General features: G+C 30.1%; 2 protein-coding genes across 6 annotated transcripts in view; one reads left to right on the top strand and one right to left on the bottom strand.

The window, feature by feature from the left end:
- The window catches only part of SUPT3H (SPT3 homolog, SAGA and STAGA complex component), a 390,182-nt gene that overhangs the window by 320,712 nt on the left and 49,419 nt on the right, over positions 1 to 20,051 (bottom strand). The window lies entirely within an intron of this gene.
- Positions 11,811 to 20,051, top strand: part of RUNX2 (RUNX family transcription factor 2) — a 222,534-nt gene continuing 214,293 nt past the window's right edge. For both annotated transcript variants that reach the window (XM_084889810.1, XM_084889811.1), the window contains exons 1-2: positions 11,811 to 11,942; positions 12,147 to 12,270. In XM_084889810.1, coding sequence (XP_084745936.1) covers positions 12,213 to 12,270 — 58 coding nt within the window. In that variant the 5' untranslated portion in view covers positions 11,811 to 11,942; positions 12,147 to 12,212. The remainder of the gene's footprint in view (positions 11,943 to 12,146; positions 12,271 to 20,051) is intronic.

Raw genomic sequence — 20,051 nt, forward strand, 5'->3', positions numbered from 1 at the left:
AGAAAATGGAAAAAAAAAAATTAAACCCAAAGTAGGCAGAAGATATAAAATTTAGAGCAGAAATCAAACTGAAAAAAGAAATCATCAGAAAAAAATAATGAAACCAGAAACTTATTCTTTGAGAAAAAAATGAAATGTACAAATCTCTACCCAGGTTATAAAACAAAACAACAACAACAACAAAAAAACATGAGTACACAAATTACTAATATGAGGAATGAAAGAAGAGGACATCATTACTTATCTCATGGACATTTAAAAGGTACTAAAGGAATACTAGGAACAATTTTATGCCCAAAATTTAATAACGTGGGTAAAATGAACCAATTCCATGAAATACACAAGTTACCAAAACTCAGACAAGAGAAATAAATTATCTAAATAGGCCAATATCTAATTTTCAAAATCAATAATTAATAACCTTCCAGAACAGGAAGCACTAGTCCTATTCATTGGTGAATTCTAGCAAAAATTTAAGGAAGAAATTCTCTACAACCTAATCCAGAGGAAACATTTCCTAACTCATTCTATTATATATTGCCAGCATTACTTAATACTGAAAGCAGACAAAAACATTGCTAGTAGGAAAAAATACAGAACAATATTTCCCATGACCATAGATGCAAAAAACCTCCACAAAGTATGAGCAAATCATATCCATTAATATATATAGAAAGAATTATACACCACAACCAAGTGGGATTTGCCCAGGTATACAAGGCTGGTTCAACATTTCAAAACCAATTGTTAAAATCCATCATATCACCAAGTTAAGAAGAAAGGCCAAGTGTTCCTAAGCAATAGATAAAGAAGAACTATCTGAAAACTCCAACATCCATTCATGATAAAAATTCTCAGTGAACCAGAAATAGACGGGAACATCATCAAACTGAAAAAGAACATCTCCAAAAAATATATAGCAAACATCATACTTATTGGAGAGAAACTAGATGTGTTCCTCCCTAAGATCAGTAATAAGACAAGGATATTCCCTTTTGCCACTCCTATTCAACTTCATCCTGGAAGTTCTGGCTAATGCAATAACTCAACAAGAAAACAAACAACAACAAAACTAAAAATAAGTTAAAAGAGCTGAATACCTCCCAAAGAAGACCTATAGATGGCAAATAGGCATAAGAAAAGATGCTCAACATCATTTATCATTAAGCAATTGCAAATTAAAATGACAAGGTGCCACTACACACCTACTGGAATGGCTGAAATCCAAAACACTGAGCAAAGCAAATGCTGACAAGTATGTGGAGCAACAAGGGCTCTCATTCATTACTGGTGTGAATAGAAAATCATCCAACCACTCTGGACATTTGAGCAGTTTCTTACAAAGTTAAACATAGTCTTACCTAACAATCTAACTAATACTCCTAAATATTTACCCAAATAAGTGAAAAACTTAGGTCCACATAAAAACCTGCATTCACATTTACAGTAGCTTTATTTATAATTGCCAGAAACTGGAAGTAACTGAGATGTCCTTCAATAGGTAAACATATAAACAAACTGTGGTACATCCACACAATGAAATATTATTTAGCAGTTAAAAAAAAAAAAAGAAATGAGTAATTAAGCAACAAAGAAAGACATGGAGGAGATGTAACTGAATATTGCTAAGTGAAAGAATCCAGTCTCAAAAGGCTGTATTTTGTATGATTGCAACCATATGACATTCTGAAAAATGCAATACTATATACAGAGTAAAAAGACCAGTTGCTAAAATAGTTGAGATCCTAAGTTTTATGTAATGTTTAGTTAAACAAAAATTTATGGGGATTTTTAGAAAAAATTATTCTGTGTGATACAATAGAGGATGTATAAAATTATGCATTTGATACAACTTACAGAACTACACAACATAAAGAATGACTCCTAATGTAAACTACTGACATTAGTTAACAACAATGTGTCAATATTGGGTCATCAATTAAGGGAGCACACCAGTGCAAGACATTAACAATAAGGAAACTGAGGGCTGGGTAAAATGAAACTCTTTACATCCTGCTCAATTTTTCTGCTAAAAAAAAAAACCTATAAATTTTTAAATGGGTTATTTTTAATGTTTTCAGTATTAAACTGTATTATGATTTCATGCAGTAAAATATTGTAAAACAATTCTGCTATATTTATCAACTATCTTGATAATGCCTAACTTCTTCCAGAAATATGCGATCTTTAGAATTCTTAATTTTAAAAAATGGATTGATAGGTACAAAGAACAATAGTCCTAGAAATTTAAACAATACAAAAAGGTAGCGAAATAAATAATACTTAAGCATTAATTTTTGGGCCAGATTCTATTGTCAAAGGTTAATTTTCCTACTAAGTGAACATTAAAATTTTAAATGCCAAAACTTGTTAATTTAATTTTGGATGAAAATATTTCCTACATAAATATTAAATGTTTCCTTATCTTTTTTAAGTAAAATATGTTTAATATCATATTTCTCCTGTCAACTAGTTTATTAAATTGCTACAGTACAGTGGTACTTTATAAAATCTATTAAGGTAGGTAGAGCAGGCTTAACTTACATTAAATAACCCTAGATCCAGAGACAAATGGCAGGGGAAGGGGGGATTAGAGAGCAACCAAAGGACTTGTATGCATACATATTAATATAACCAATGGACACAGACACTGGAGCAGTGGAGGCTTGCCTAGGGTGGGAATGGCTGGGGTGGAGTTCAAGAGGGGAAAAAGGAGACATATGTAAAACTTTAGACAATATAAATTAATTAATTAAAAACAAAAGAAAAATACCCTAGATGACGCTTTTTGAGTCTCTCTACGTTAGTTTTTTGTGTGTTGCCTTACCAGGAAAGCTATATTACTCACAGTGATTTATGTTTCCATTGTATAACTAAATATTAAAGAAGAGAGGTATAAAAACAATCATGTTAGAACTTTATCATTAATGAAGGTAAATAAACAATAACCAGTGCTTCTAGGGGAGAAACAGGAGGAAGAATGCTCTTTTGTGATGAAATTATGAGTTATATAATAATTTTTTAACAGTTAGATCCTTAGCTGTGTATGTAATAACTGGAATTGCCTAAAATGACCATAGATAAAACAATATATAGAAATTATTTCAAAATAAGGTGCTCAACAATTTGAACTATAAACTTTTGCTTAAAGTTATCTCCTTTACCTGTAGCTCAACCAAAAACCTTAAGTATTAATACCTAAAGGTCTCAAATTCAGATCAGGCTATGAGTTCATTTGCTCATTGCTAATATTAAAAAAAAAAAAAAAAAAAAAAAAAAAAGGTTATTTTTCTGCTAAGTTGATGTAACCATCACCATCATCCAATAAATAGTACTCAGTCTACCTAATGTAGGTGAAGCTTCAGAAAATTAATTTATTTTGGATATTATGTCCCAATGGTGGGCATAATGAATGTTCTGGAGATTTGGTAATACCAAAAATAATTCCTTTTCTACTCAAATTTAAATTCAAATATAAATGTTAAAGAGGGGAAATAACTCATCACAATCACTGAAATATTTTATGCTTGAGCATTAAACTCCGTTTATTGAAAAAGAAAACATTTCTGTGGATGAAAGGAATTTTAGCATATTTATTGATAATGATGAACTACTAGATAAATTCTCAGATTAATGATAACCTTCAAATACACTATAATCAAGATTATTATTCCAACCTTATCCCTAAAAGAATTTTAGATTGACATAAAGCTATTCACAATATTTAATAATTACATGAACAAGATAAAATTGCACTATTCAATTCAACAGACAGTTATGAAGGACCACAGATGTCATCTTTCACATAAAATAAACAAACAAAACAGATTTTATAAATACTTTAAGAAAAAAATCCATTATAATACGTAAATTAAAAGTTTGCTCATTTTTCAAACTATTCTTGCCTTTTCTATAAAAGAAGATATCCACTGGGCAACAAATTTCTATACATGAAGTACAGATGGCAGAAGTGGGCTAAGTACAGAGGCCAGCTGCCTATTTATAAAGTTTTACTTATTGTCTTATTGACTGCTTTCAGACACAATGGCAGAGTTGAGCAGTGAACAGAAATTCTATGTCCCATAAAAACAAAAATATTTACTATTTCGCCCTCTAAAGAAAAAATGTACAGACCTCAGTAAGATATTAACTAATATAATACAATTTCAGAATTAATAATTTGCATAGAGAATATAGGCTTCTACCCATTAAAATACTTCTTGAAAGAGTAGAATTGAAGTGAATAGTATATAAACAATTTAGTAGCAGTAGTATTCAGTAGTATGAGCTTATTGTGAATGAACTTTTTAAGGTTCTTTTATATACAGGGTAAGGCAAAAATAGGTATATAGTTGTGAGTACATGAAACACAGTTTTTTATTATTAATTATTGTAATATTTTCTATACAAAGAACTGTAAACTTATTTTTCCCAATATTCCTTTTTAAAAGCTTTATAGTTCAGAATAAATAAATGACAATATCATAATTGTTTTTGTCCTCTATAAATCTCTAGCATACTGATTTCTAGCTCTGAGTTACACAATGGTAAAAGTTGCTATTTTCAAAAATATTATACTATTTCTTATTTATATTTGCCATGTATAAATTCATGAAAATGAGATTTTTTATGGTGAATAGAACAAAAATGTAAAAAATAGAACTATAAATTAAAATCTCAAATTGTTATATACAACCCAGTCTGTTCATATTCACTTATTATTAAAAACTATATAAACAAATGAATTTCCCCCTATTATCTGATTTCACTTTGAAATAAAGTAAATCTCTATACACATTCTCCACAAAATGCTTCACCTTTCAGAAGTCACTATTTAAGTTTAAAAATAATAAAATGAATGTCTGTATACCCTTTGCCTGGACTCACCAATTGTTAATTTATGCCACGTTTGTCTTATGTATGTATTTGTTTAATCGTGGTATTAACTTCTTAACAATATCTCATCATTCACCTTTTTTTAATAAGGATATTACCTATTATATACATGCAATAGTATTATCACACTCAATAAATATGCCATAGTAACACTAATAGCCATTTTCCTCAAATATCCTAAAAATAACTTATAAAACTTTTTTAAAAATCTAGCATTCAATCAAGGTTCACATACACGACCAACTTCTGAATTAAGGGCCAAATTTTTCTTTAGACAATCTTTTTGTATATACTATGTTCTCTCTTCTTTCCACAACTTGTTCCCTAAAAAAGCTGCAAGAACACAATTTCCCCAGTACTTCCCTGCCAGACCATTCAGCAATGGAAGGGTATTGCAATAATAGTACAGAGAAAACTAAATTTCCAATTATCTCTGTAGATTCTGTTTTCCCTATGAGAATATCTAGAATGAAACTGTAATCTTATCTTAGCTGGTTACAATATTTTATAAACATATAACTAACCAACAGGCATTGATCATCAAGTGAAAAGTCTTGTAACTAACTACCTGCCAGGGCTCAAGAAGTTAAGCTTCTTAAGCTTAAGCTTATCACTAATAACTTAAGAATCATAAATAATTATACAAATGTATTTTATAAAAGGAAACATTTTATAGAAGTCTAAAGAGAGATCTTGACTAAAAAAATCCAGTTTTAGAAGACTAAACATACTTTTTTAAAACATACAGTCAATTTTACAGTTCACTAAGTTGAATAAAGTTTTAATCATCCCATAAAAAGACTAGATGGCTTGCATTTTATGACTATGCATTGAAAAATTGATATCTCTGGCCATTTGTTTCGATGCTTTCAAGCTTTTACTAAAATGTAAAACTTACATTTTGAACAATATGTTATTGTATCAATATTATAAAAGCTGTACTTCTAAATAACAAGAACCATAAATTTTTTACCATTAATGTAATTGAAGTAATATGAATATTTTAACATTCTCTCCTAACTTATTTGATCTTAAAGTTCAAATTGGAGTAATTTTTGACTACTAAACTATCTTGAAAATTGAGATTTCCAAAGGGAATACTGTCAGATTTATAAAAGCAAAAAGACCAGTATTCTAGTGATTCATTTTCAATATATTTTCTATATTGTTAATTATGTCTGAATTCAAGAGTATTTTCCAGTGTAAATTATACACAAACCTTAACAAATAGAGACTAAATGTACAATCGCCTTTACTAAGACCAATGAAAAATCTATACACAGCAATGAAATTGGCATGCAAATAAAAGAACTGTCAAGGCATGTAACCCTAAAAATAAGCCTACAATAACTATTTTAAAGGCTGTGTGTGGTCTCACCCATATATTTTGGCAAGATGCACTCTCTCCAACCACAGCTAGATTCATCCAAAAGCAGTGGCACTGGAGAGCCTCTGTCTCACCTGTCAAAGTTGAAGAACGTTGTTCCAAAGACCACCATGAGTCCATGGAGAAAAGCCACAGTGCTACAGCTGGTATTGATAAGCAGTCTCTGAAGGAGAAACTACTTCAAACAATTAAGCAAATCATCCTTAATAGAGATATAGACAGAGAGATAATATGTTAATCTTTAAATAATGAGATGACAAATACCATTTCAGATCTGACACAGTGGTAATTTATATGCTGGAATACTAAGAGGGGATCTTTCACAACTAACGCTAATTTAATAGTCTTTTCTAGTCTTTCTCTGATAAAATTTCTATACATTTATCAATCTAAAATCTTAAAAACCTCCTTGTAAAGCTGCATAATTCATATAAATTACTAAGGTACTAAATTCATCAAAATTGCTATAGTCTGACAGCTAAGAGCACAGAAGATTAAGATTTATATACAGAAACCCGTATATTAAAATCTGACCTTTTCAGAAGATATCATAATATCTTTTTCAACCACATTATAAAAGCAGTTTACATTTTGCTTTAGACTAACCCTCTTTAGAGTAAAGAGTATAGGTTGATCAGGTAAGCTATAGGTAGATTAACATAAATAAAAAGACCAAGAAAAACAATTACTCTGAAAAGAAATATGCTTCAGTGGACAATTCAAGCCCCAACTCAAAACTGGCAATAAAAAACAACTTAAAACAAAATAAAAAGAAATATACCTGAGCTCTATAAAATGTTTAAATAATCATGAATGTCTCATCAATATAACTTATTTTACCTACCATATGACAATGTCCTCTAAATACATTTAATACTGCAACAATTTAATTAAAAAAGAAAGGAGTGCCGTTTTGTGCCTTTCCCAGGAAAGTTAATATCTAAAAGGTTGTCATTAAAAGACAGTTTTCCTACAACCAAGTCCCACAGCACAAAGTTACCACAGAGCTCCAATGTACTATGATGCCCCGGTTTCATTTACTATATTCTCTAAATACTAAGTTCCAAAAAGATTAGTTTCATTTTTCCCTAGATAGATTTAGTATGTTAACTAGCATAGTTGGGATATTATTTTTCTTTGGTTTTGTCAGTAGCATGTTTGATATAAATTTTATTAAGTGGTAGTATATGTAACATTGCATTGTGGGTAGTAGTTTCCTGCTTTAGCTTAGCCACATCCTCAGCTGTCATATGAGCATGTTTCCCATATTTTCTGCAAGTTCTCGCCTTTTTTTTCTTCTTAGAAAAATGACAGCATTAGAAGATGAATTGTTCCAATAATTATAAGAAACACGAGTTATTTATACAGCTACATTACACAGTATGGATCACTCTGCACTTCGAAGAGCAGTCAAAGAAGGAAAAACAAATCCTCATAATTAAAGTGCCAGTGTCATGTGAAACATTATGTTAAAGTAAATTAACATAGAGGAAGGAATTAAAAACTGTTAAAAAGGAAGAAAATCACTGTAATCAGATGCCAATACCATCTAACCAATGAGGTGTACATATAACGGTGTAGACATAACAATGATTTGTCTTGAAAACTTAGGTGCTTCAAACCTGCCAGGTGTTCATTAGTGAGAATTAATGTCAATATCTACTACTACAACCTTAAGAATCTACTTTGAGACACTATAGAAATATCAAAACAGAGAAAAAGAAACTGAAAAGAGCTGGAGGAGGGAGGAAAAGAGGGAAGAAAAAAAGGGGGAAAGAGAGGGGGAGTACGAGGGAGAGAGGTAAGTTTAGTATTTTCTCTTTTGGCATCTTATTTCCACATAATCTCACATTTAGACAGATAGCTGCTAATACTAACTAAATGAAGTTGTTCCAGCAATCATGGACATGGTGGTGCTTGGGTTTTTACATAATTTAATTAAAACAAACTGAGAAGGACAAAAAAAAAAAATACTCATTACAAAAAGTAACACAAAGTAATACGCTGAACACACAATCACAGAAATAAGCATACACCCCATTAAAATAAGGAAGTAAAATTAATATCTCACAATCATAATTTAAAGTACTAATAATGTATTTAACTAATATAAAAACTTTCAAATCATCAATATAAGGCCCAATAAATGCTATGTCAGCTTAAATAGCTATACATTAACTCCAAAAAAAGTCAAAAAATAAAATGTCATATACCAAGCTAAAACAATAAATTAAGAAAGTGTCTTCCTAAAAACCTCATTACCAGTAAGAAAAAGTTAAGCCAAATTAGAATGTCTACAATTAATAAAAAACCTACATCAAATAATTTGGCCCTGTGGCTTTCAATTAAAAGAAAAATTGAACAGCACCAAATATTGTAGAAGTTAAAACAATAAAAAATAAAAAATAAACATAGAAATAAGGACAATATTGACACTGATAAAACTATTGAATCTAAGTAGGATCATTAGCTCAGAAAATAAAAAAAATAATAATTCAAAGGTAACAATGAATATATATATTTAACATTTAAAAAAAAAAACTATTCTACTCTTATATAGTCTAACAGCATACAATATTAAAAGTTTGACCAATGTTGACAAATTTAGTAAATACAAGGTAATGGGGGAGCAAGATAACTAACGTCTTTACTTACTGAAATTGATTTCAAGTTCAAAGGGCTATCTCACGTCTATGGCATTAAGGTACATAACTTATTTTTGTACATTATGTAAGTAAACTAAATTTGTTACTTACATCAGCATAGCAAATACTAACATAATCCCCAAACATGAAGTTTTGAGGGTCTTTGAAAAACAACAACCAAAGAACTCTGTGGTTCCATTTCTCATTTTAAGCATCGTATAAATCCATAATCAAGAGCTTTATTTGCAGTGACTTTTCTGAGTCAATCTTTCTTTATTACATGTGATAAGTTACTTCTAATTAAACAAACTCAATTATTGTATAATATTATATATGTAACTTTATCACTTGTTTTTTAATTTTTATCACAAAGTAATATTTGCTTCAAAGTGGATATACTTTCAATTTAGAAAAAGAATGTGTGGATAATAAATATACAAACTTTAAGCACATGACTTTACTGTCTTTCTACTGCCAGAATTTGATGGGCCTCACACAAAACATAAAAGTCATATTTAACAATACCTACTAAACTCTTACAGAACATGAGTGATTATCCTGACCCAAAAATTATGTGCAGGAGGGTTACCCGCAAAAAAGAGAAAAAGCGGGTAATAGATGCACAGATGTTGAAAATTATTCAAATGCTTACAAAGTTAGGTTAGAGGGCCAATGTGCACATAATTTTTTAAAAACATTTAAGGGAGAAAATATTTAGCTAATAGTTGGGGTTATAAGACATCAGAGAATCCTTACACAGACACTAAAAAAACATTTATTTGCCATACTATAGCGGCTACCTAAATTTTTTCAACTACCTGATTCTGTTGCTATTGTATGTGCATATGGAACAACATTTGGAAATTCCACAAATTATATAAACAAAGACCTCCTTTAGATATAGATCAAACCAGTACACCATAGTTATTTTAAAAGTGTAACTAAATAACTTTTCTCTTTTGTATGAATAATTACATTAAATGAAAGTTTTACTTTTCAATGTAAAATGTTTACATACACAATCAGGCATAAATATATATTTTAAATGAAACACTAAAGTGCATGTCTAGTGTTTTATCACTAAAAGTTTGTTATGAGAAAGTTCTGGACATGTGAATAATAAAGGATTAAAATCATTCCCATGTCTTCCCTGTGCATTTTGGGCAAATCAAATATTTTGTGAAGAAACTTATGAACATGTCTGCACATTTATCTTTATCTAATATAAATCAAAAGCAGATAATGAACTGTGCTGGGAAGTCCATGGGCAAGAATATTTTGGCTCTAACACCTTCCTTATTGTTTCCCAGCCCCTGCCCCATTATCTACCCCAAATACTGTTTTGTAATTCACTGTCTCCGCCCACCCTCTCAATCATTTACTCTATGCCACTCCTAGTTACTATCACACTAGGAAGAAGTCAAACATGCAAATTCAGAGTGGCTGATAAATGGGGGGGGGGGGGGGAGGGGGGGGAGAAATGCCTAGAAAATTGGTCTGTTCAGCTTTATAATTTTTGTTGAAAAATACCCCATTGCTCCCAACTGATGAAAACAGGAAGCTCTATTCATAAATATGAAATTCTCTGCCTAAGATATATAATCATCCTAATAAGAAAATGAGTTCTATACATACATGTCCAAAGGGGCAACAAAGGAGATAGTTTCCCAAAGATGTTTCCAATTTTCTTCTGAATCAGAATTAGCAAATCGAGACGACTAACATACTCTGTCTGTGTGCATTATTTCTTGCTACACACAGCATTTTGCAATTTATTTCAAAGCTTTCATTATAAACAAAAAATACAGCTTCTGTTAACCCACTCTATTCTGAGTTTATCAAACCTAATATTGAACAATCTAAGTTACAACATAAGAATTTTACTTTATACATGTATAAGATTTGTTAGCAAAGGCTCTGACGTTAAAGTTAAAATCCAAATAAACTAAAGAATTATGCAAAATGAATATAATTTCTTGAAAAATGAAAATCATTACAACATAAAGAAAACTAAAATTCAGCCAATAATCTGTTACAATTCTTATCATTGCTTTTTATAAATCTTTAAACTAGTCATAATAGAAAGGTATAAATAATATAAACGATACTAATTACATTTAATCCAAACTATAGGAGCCAGCATCTAATATTGATCATACATAAACTAGACAGACATGATTTAACATTTGTAAAAGGAATCCCCAGACTAACACTTTCAGGACAGCCAATTACAGTCAAGCCCAGCAAGCAGTTTGCAACCAGACCTTAAGAAAGGTAAACTTTTTTACAATGAGTTACAGATTCACAAGTTTAAGAAGACAGGAAAAAGAAAAACAGAAGGACTCCAATCACCCAGCAAATATGAAGCAGACCCCAGAATGTGATACAATCCAAAGATGTAAATTATTGTAAATCATCACTGTTGTTCAGAATTTCACACAGCCTCTTGAGCCAATTTTGCTCATTTTTCCACAGACACAATAATGAACTAAATAAAAGGAGGAGTCAAAAAAAAAAAAAAAGTGGGGGTGGGGGGAAAGGAAAGCCCTTAACTGCAGAGTTCTGTTCTACAAATGCTTAACCTTACAGGAGTTTGAGCTCCTTCAGCATTTGTATTCTATCCAAATCCTCATGAGTCACAAAAATTAAATAGCTATATCCTTCTGGATGCCAGGAAGGGCCTTACCACAAGCCTTTTGTCAGAGAGAGAGAGAGAAAGAGAGAGCAAGAGCAAGGGGGGAAAAAAGCCACAGTGGTAGGCAGTCCCACTTCACTTTGAGCACTGTGAGGTCACAAACCACATGATTCTGTCTCTCCAGTAATAGTGCTTGCAAAAAAAAGGAGTTTTAAAGCTTTTGCTTTTTTGGATTGTGTGAATGCTTCATTCGCCTCACAAACAACCACAGAACCACAAGTGCGGTGCAAACTTTCTCCAGGAGGACAGCAAGAAGTCTCTGGTTTTTAAATGGTTAATCTCCGCAGGTCACTACCAGCCACCGAGACCAACAGAGTCAGTGAGTGCTCTCTAACCACAGTCTATGCAGTAATAGTAGGTCCTTCAAATATTTGCTCATTCTCTTTTTGTTTTGTTTCCTTGCTTTTCACATGTTACCAGCTACATAATTTCTTGACAGAAAAAAAAAAATAAATATAAAGTCTATGTACTCCAGTCATACTGCAAAACTAAAACAAGGTTTGGGTATGGTTTGTATTTTCAGTTTAAGGCTGCAAGCAGAATTTACAACAGAGGGTACAAGTTCTATCTGAAAAAAAAAGGAGGGACTATGGCATCAAACAGCCTCTTCAGCACAGTGACACCATGTCAGCAAAACTTCTTTTGGGGTAAGTGTTACCATATTTTAAAATCCTATAAGAGATGAACCTGTTAAACATAAAGGTATGTTTCTTGGATAAGTTTACTGCTAGCTTTGCCGGATAACATTATATTAAGGAAAATAATAATAATGGTATTTTGTTGCACTAAAATGTGAAAAGTTAAATTGCTGTACATATTTGCATTTGGCATCTGTAACTTATCTACTTCTCAGAGTAATGACCTGAAATAGAAAAAAATTAAATTATCTCATATTAGTCAAAATGTTTTTCAGAAGTATAGAAATAAGGTAGTTAAAACAATAAAAAGGTTTAATATTCTCATTAACCCTTACTGAAATAAAATTAGATACTAAATTAATCAAAGTATTATGAAGTATTAATTCCGGCAGCTCCCAATATTTGAGCAAACTTCAAAAAGGAAGTAATTTTACAAAATAACAGACCACAGAATTATCTCAACATTATGCTCTCCCATGTAAAACAGAGAAATAAATCTGCAGTGCAGCTAACATTTTAACTAGTCCGACTACAAGAAATCTATTTATAATTTTATACTGCATCATATCATAAGCTATCTGTATAAGTTTGTTTCTAAGCAACTTTTTATAATTGAAGCATATGTTCAACTGAAATAAAATTATGTTAAGTATGTAATAGCCATTTTTTTAAAAGATCTTTATAGTTAAGCAGGATATCCAGGATATTAAAAAAGGTTTACAGAAATCTTTAAAAATTCCAATTGTGCTTTTCTATATAATTTTAACTTCACATCTACACACTATTACCCATGTGTAGAACCTGTTATAAAAACAGAGCAAACATTGAGACGACTAGGATTCTTTTAATTATATTCTTGGACCTACCAAAATGAATACCGTTCAGTTTCATGAAAAATAAAACTCCGCAAGGATACCCGGCATGATTTAAAAGAGCTATACCCACTAAATCATGCTGGACTTTTAAAGAAAAACAGTCCCTTAATATTTAATTTCAAATTAATGTTGCTACACAAAAACAAACTACTTCAACATTCATCTGCTGATATGGTATTATAGTAAAATATCTAAACACTTACAAGATTTTCTTTATGATGTCCAACATATTCCAACTACAAGGCAAGTTTATAAAATTTTCTTTTAGCCTTTAAAATAAATCTTTTGCTGTGTATATATTAACTTTGCTTTATAACTTACAACTAACGATTGGAGTTTCCTTTACTCCTCCTACTTCACACATTTTAACTGGCTATCAGAGGATCAGTCTTAGTTTAGGTCAAAGAGAAATAAACCTGAAGGGCAGAAAAAGGTTTCTCTTTAAAGGGTGAGGAAATGTACACTGTATTTCACCAACAAAATGTAAAACTGCTGTAGTGACTCGTTCAAGAGTTGTAGTGGGTCCCCTCAGTTGTAACACATACAACATAATAATCACAGATTATTTTTTTTAACTTAATGGTGGTCAATAAGAGGTACTCTAAATTTCTCTGCATTAAGGAAGTAGAACATAGAATTAGACTGCATTATAGATCATATCATAATTATAGCTTATAAGTGAGAACTTTTGCTGTTTCTATCCAAAAGATGAGGAAAAAAATGGCTAAAACTATTGTTATATGGAGGGATAACTTAAAACAGGCATCGCAAGCAGTTAAGTTACTCTTTCACAATATTATTCCGTTTAAAAATAAAATACATTTTTCTAACTAGATCAGGAACACAAGTTTCAAGGACTATTTCGTCATTACAACTAAAGTTATTGATATTATCACAAAGGATATGTTAAAATGCTCTTTATCATATGAGCAGTCTTATATTTCTGTGACACCCTTAATAACTATTTCTATAGTAAAATTTCTAAAACTACCAATTTATAAAACAAGGCACTATAGTGAACTAAATAAAGATCATCTTCTATCGAATGTCATATATTTTTAGACAACATAACAATTATTTTTCTGAAAAGTGGAATTTATCCTCTCTCAACCTTAAATAGTACTTTAGGGTTAGAGCGTGGATAGAGATTTCAGATGAACCCACTACACTGAACTAATTACAGGTGAGTGGGTAGTGGACATTATGTATAGGTTATCGTCACACTGCAAACATTTCACCAATCTATAATCTATTTGAAGTTGAAAATCGCACTTAGGGCTTTAAATTCTTATATGATGATTATCAAAACAACCTCCTGAAATGAAAGTATGTGCTCTAATTTGATAGATCTGTTTTTTAAAGTTTAGGCTTTTCCTAGGTGAGGGACAAAGCATACACCAGACCATTGCCTCAGCCAAATATAATGAGTGAAAAGGGTGCGTGTGAGAGACAGAATGTTTTTCAGTGTCCTTGCTCTCTTAGCATATCATTTATCTTAAATTAACAAGGAATTTTCAATCTGCACTACTCAAAATAAGCCCATTATTTATCATAAAATCTGTTGAAAGTGACAGATGTGACTCACAGTTAAGAAGTTATGAAAATATATCAGTTGACCGATTAAAATTTCTATATAAAACCTTTGTAACTGACCACAATGACTTATTGAAAATGATGTGTGAACACTGATTTCCAAAGTAACAGTTGTGCATACCAGTAATGATAATTTTAGTTACAACGTTTAATAGTGACAAAGTGTCACAACTTACTTCCAAAATAATTCCAAAATCCAGGGAAATTTAAAAGTCAAGAACAAACACAGAAGACCACTCCAACACAAATTAAGCTAAAAATATCTATGCAATTCCCAAAGACTCGTATTATAAATTATTTTAAAATATAAAAAAAATCCTAATTTTGCATGAAAAATTGTTAAGATTTCACTTTTGAATTTTAGAACTCTATTAAAACGTAAAATATTTCAAAGAAATTGCATAAAATATTTTGGTAGTCTATATGACTTCCTAGTCTCTAAATTACAAAGGAAGGCATGAAATATATGTGATTACATTATTATTTTAGTTATTTTTTTTAAAAGAAAAAATTAATATATTCAATTACACCCTTCAAACTAATCACTGATAGTTTGACTTGTTTAAATCAGTCATGCTAAAGTTAAATTCAGTAAGATAGAAATGTTCCAGTTTGTTAAAACAACACTGAAATATTTGATGGTTAAATAAACTGCAGAGGGGGGGAAAGCTAACTCATTGAAAGCACTAAGATTTTATCAAACACAGAGAATTAATCCTTATTGAATAGAACCATTCACAAATCAAAACTCACTGTTCTTCAATGCTTTCAACCAGCACTAATCAATTACAAACCTTTCCTAGTGCTTCAAAAATCATATGCTTTCAATTTTATCCACTGGTGGTCCTCAAGTACTGTATTGGGGCTGAGTTAAGACATTCTGTATCACAACTGTTTTTTTCAACAAGTATTCATCTAGAGAGCTTTTTTTTCCCCTCTCAAGAGCTGCTCACATGAAAACTGTGGTAATATTTTTATACTGTACTTCTTTGTTAAAGCAAAAGGTTAGGGGTTACCCAAATACCTCAACTGTATATACAAAAAAAGGGAAAAGGTAAGTATTCATATAAAAATCCAATTGGACTGAATCATTATTTATTTTTGCATTTCCTATGATTAATGATGCACCCATGCATACTTGAAAATTGATGGCAAAACAGGGTAGCATCTCAATCCCTCTCCAAAGCATACAAATGCCAACCTCCCATGCTGTTCTAACCTTTGTCCAAGGATACTAATATGTGACAACTCTGAGTCAATAGAGAGGTCATACCAAAAGCTCCTTAAAATGCATTAGGAGAGCAAATGCTATTAGCTAAGAAAAGGCTCACTGGAACAGTCAGTCTACCTATATAGTGTCTCTTTAAAATTATTATATATAAGGTCAAATAGACCAATACCTTCAACATTAAAAAATCCTTTCTTTGAATAAAACTGTAAATGTGACAAAGCAAAACTATTTTTTCTAGTCATATACCATGTTAGGCCTTAAATGGGTGCTAGCAAAACCAATGCAGAAACTTCCCAATATGTTACCTCAATACACTACTTTTTCTTCTAACAACCAAATTCCACTACAGATAAAATTCTACAAAAAAAAACACCATATGTCATTAAACTCCCATAATAAGGATAACGATAACCTCCAATACTTAATATTTTCCAAAGAGTAAAGTACAGAAAGATAACTGTTTAAAGTATATGAAAAACCTTCATAAAATCTGTAGTGTTTAATATTTTAAAATGAATCTTTAGAAAAGTCTCACATAATGAAAATATACACCTGAATACAAGCTATTGCTATTATAAATATTATGAAATTCATTGGACGTGTATTTTGATTAATGTGCTATAATTCAAAAAATAATAAGGAAATTATTCCTTATTTAAAGGGAGCTTCCTTACAATTTCAACAACAGTAGATCACAAAACTTTTGTCCACTCAAGAACAAACACACATAAAACAGGCCTTACATCCCTACATAACTTTTTAAAGACTTGTATAGCAACTGAGATTAAGTGCTCTTCAATTACAGTGAATATAATATACTCATCTAATGTTGAATTTTTTTAAATTTCCTCCTCTATATACTATTTATTAAGGATATAGGGTTTAAGGTTTGAAAAAGGGTTAGATGGATATAAGCAATACCATATTAACCATTTCACGTGTTTATAGTGTTATTATTGAATAGGATGTTAACTCTGAAACATATTTCTTCATAAATGCTTTCTTTTACTAATAAATAAAAAGATTATCATTTTCCTGATATATAAAATAATTCCCAAATAAGATGAGCTTCAGAATTAAGAGTTCTTTAAAAGCTAGTTGCTACATAAGCACTTAAAGTGAAAAATAATTCATTATTCATCCTATTCCCTATATTCCTATTAATACTCATAAACACAATATATAATACATAGTCTAGGAGCAAAAGTCAAACCAAGTGCAATTTTGGTTATAATAAAAAGAACATAAATGTTACGATTATCTTGATTAAATGATTTTCATTTCTCAAATAAATTGTCCACAAAACAAGGAATTCTTTACCATATAAGCATAGCAAGCAAATGCAATTTTTTTAAATGTTTAAGATATTTTAAAATTATTATATTGATGTCAGAAGATGAATAGAGTTAACAGTGTTCTAAAACATGCATTTAAGATTATTGTATTAACGGTTAAGACTCTAATATCAGTATTATTTCTATGCCATCCCTTAAGAAATTAGACAGAAAACTTATAATAGAGAAGTGACATTCCTATGTAGGTACATCTAAATATCCTTTGCAAGAAAAATAATTTTTACAACATCATCAAATAAGTTATTTTAATTTTCAGTAAAACTGGCTTTTTTTTTTTTACAGCAATGGTGGTCTACTGAAATCATTATACCATCAACTATAAAAATATATTTATATAAAAGACTTTTAAAATTCAAAAATTAAAATACACATTTATAGGTTCCTCTAAAATTATATGAACCATGAGTCTGCCAAACCATTGTTTACATATTCCTTATAATCAAATATCTTACAACTAAGTCTATTTTGTGGTTCAGTAAAAAAAAAAAAAAAAAGCAAATAAAGGAAAAATATTAGCTAAATCACAATGATAAGCATCAGAAAGGTTTTAAAAACATATTCAGTATTTCTTTGGAAAAATAAATAATATAATTTTAATTTCTTTCAAATACCAGTTCAGTTCCAAATTTTAATACATAGTATATGATTTTCCATGTGCATATGCATACGAGTGCATACACATAAGTGACGACAGCACTTGTGATAATTATTGCAAATCAGAGAAAAACAGTTGTAAATTATTGAACTGAAGTATTGTTTGTAGCTTTGTTGTGAAAGATAATTACTTTTTTGCATAAAATGTCAACCTATAAAACCAATAACAAAGATCCAGCATCTACTGGGAAACTCAAGATAAAAACAACTAAAAACTATGTCTATAAAGCTCAAGACTTTATTTTCCACTTGTAAACTAAAAAAATTAAAAACTGATATCAGTAAAACAAATTATTACAGTTCAAAAGAACAAATATGAATGTAATTACTCTGCTAACAAATAGCTATTTATGGACATGACCTCAAAGACCAACTCTAGTCTGGAGTTAAACAGTATATTTTCTATATGTTTATTCATTGCCCATGTAACCTGAGTAAATAATTTAAATTAGGCATTGTGATTTTAATTTTGTTATTTTGTTTCATTATCAATAATAATTAATTTTATTTTTAAATTTCTCTACTGATTGTGCAATTGAGATTTCACATTTCCAGGATATGTGAAAATGTAGCATTATTTCTAACAAATGATTAAAAATTACCTAAATGAAGCTCAACAAAATGAATTCATCATGAAGTTGAAAAGAAAAAATAAAGTGCTACATTTTACAATTAACATTTTAACCCACCATTGGCTTAACTTGTGTAACTTGATCCTAGAAAACAGACACATAAGTATCCAAAAGACAAGTGTGCATATTTCCTCTAATCAACAATAACTTTATTGTAAGACTTTTCTGTATATACAGCTCAAAGAAAAAGAACTTTTTGGAAAAAAGTGAATTCTCACTTTATTTCATATATTTACATCAGATTACAGAAATCTGCAATAATATAGTACAACAGAAAAAACTTCTTTATGTTAATAATCTACCTTATACCAATTACTGTTTTCTATAAAATGGATATGAAAGTATATAGTTTCATACAAAGTACCTTACCACCCAATTCAGAAACATTAAGATGTTATAAGAAGATACCCACAAGAAAACTTCCATCAGGACAGTAACATCTTAACATTAGGTAAAATAATTGGTTATAAAAGGTAATCTAGTGAGATTTTTACCTGTCATGAAATTGGCAAAGCTTTTAGGTAATTCAACTTTTGACAAAAAGCAGAAAAAAATTGTTCTGTTCTTAAAAATACAGAGTTCAAAACTAAAAATGAAAATATTTAAAAAAACAAGTCCACAATGCAGATACTACTTATCAAGTCAATGTACTAGAGTACATTTGTAAAGCAATACAAACTTAAAGTCAATGCAATCCAAACCTTTGATCATTAACTTCTCTCTATAGTAGAAACTCCTCTTTATCATGTTATTAAAACTCCAATGTTCACACAGAATTCTTAACATTCCCCCAGGTATTAAAACTAAATACAATAATATGTGCTCTTTCTGTCTTTCTCCCCTCCCCCCCACCTCTCTCTCTCTCATGACTTTTAGGAAGAAAACATAATAACATTTTCTAAACTTTTTGCCACTAGTAGCCACTTCATTTTAAACAGGTTATTATCTAAGCTAGATAGGAGTAATCACTATTGTCAGAGATATATCATTCTTGATTTAGTAATAAACGTTTAACAGTATATTTCCCTTACAATATGCATTAGCATAATGCAGAATATTTTAGTACACCAGTAGGACCAGAGAAGACACATGAAGATATTTTTTTTAAATTATCATTCACAAGTATCCATGAAGAAAACTGAGTCATATGCTAATTATTAGGCTTGTTTTTACTTTTATAAATATTACTTTTAAAAATATAATGATAAACCATAATATATCAAGAAACACAACACTTTTTAAGGCAACAAAATATTTGGTTTAAATTGTTAAATTGTTTAATTATTAAATGGTTAAATTACTTTATATATGTGTTTATATATGGGAAAAATTTTTGCTGAGACATGTTCAAACCATTTTCTTATCTATGAAGTAAAATCATGTCTTCCAACAAATAACATAAAATATTTTCAATAAAGTATTTACTTATAAAATAGTTATAAATGACACA

The sequence above is a fragment of the Pipistrellus hanaki genome (genome assembly GCF_964339955.1).
Source record: "Pipistrellus hanaki genome assembly, chromosome: 7".
Taxonomy (NCBI): Eukaryota; Metazoa; Chordata; class Mammalia; order Chiroptera; family Vespertilionidae; genus Pipistrellus; species Pipistrellus hanaki.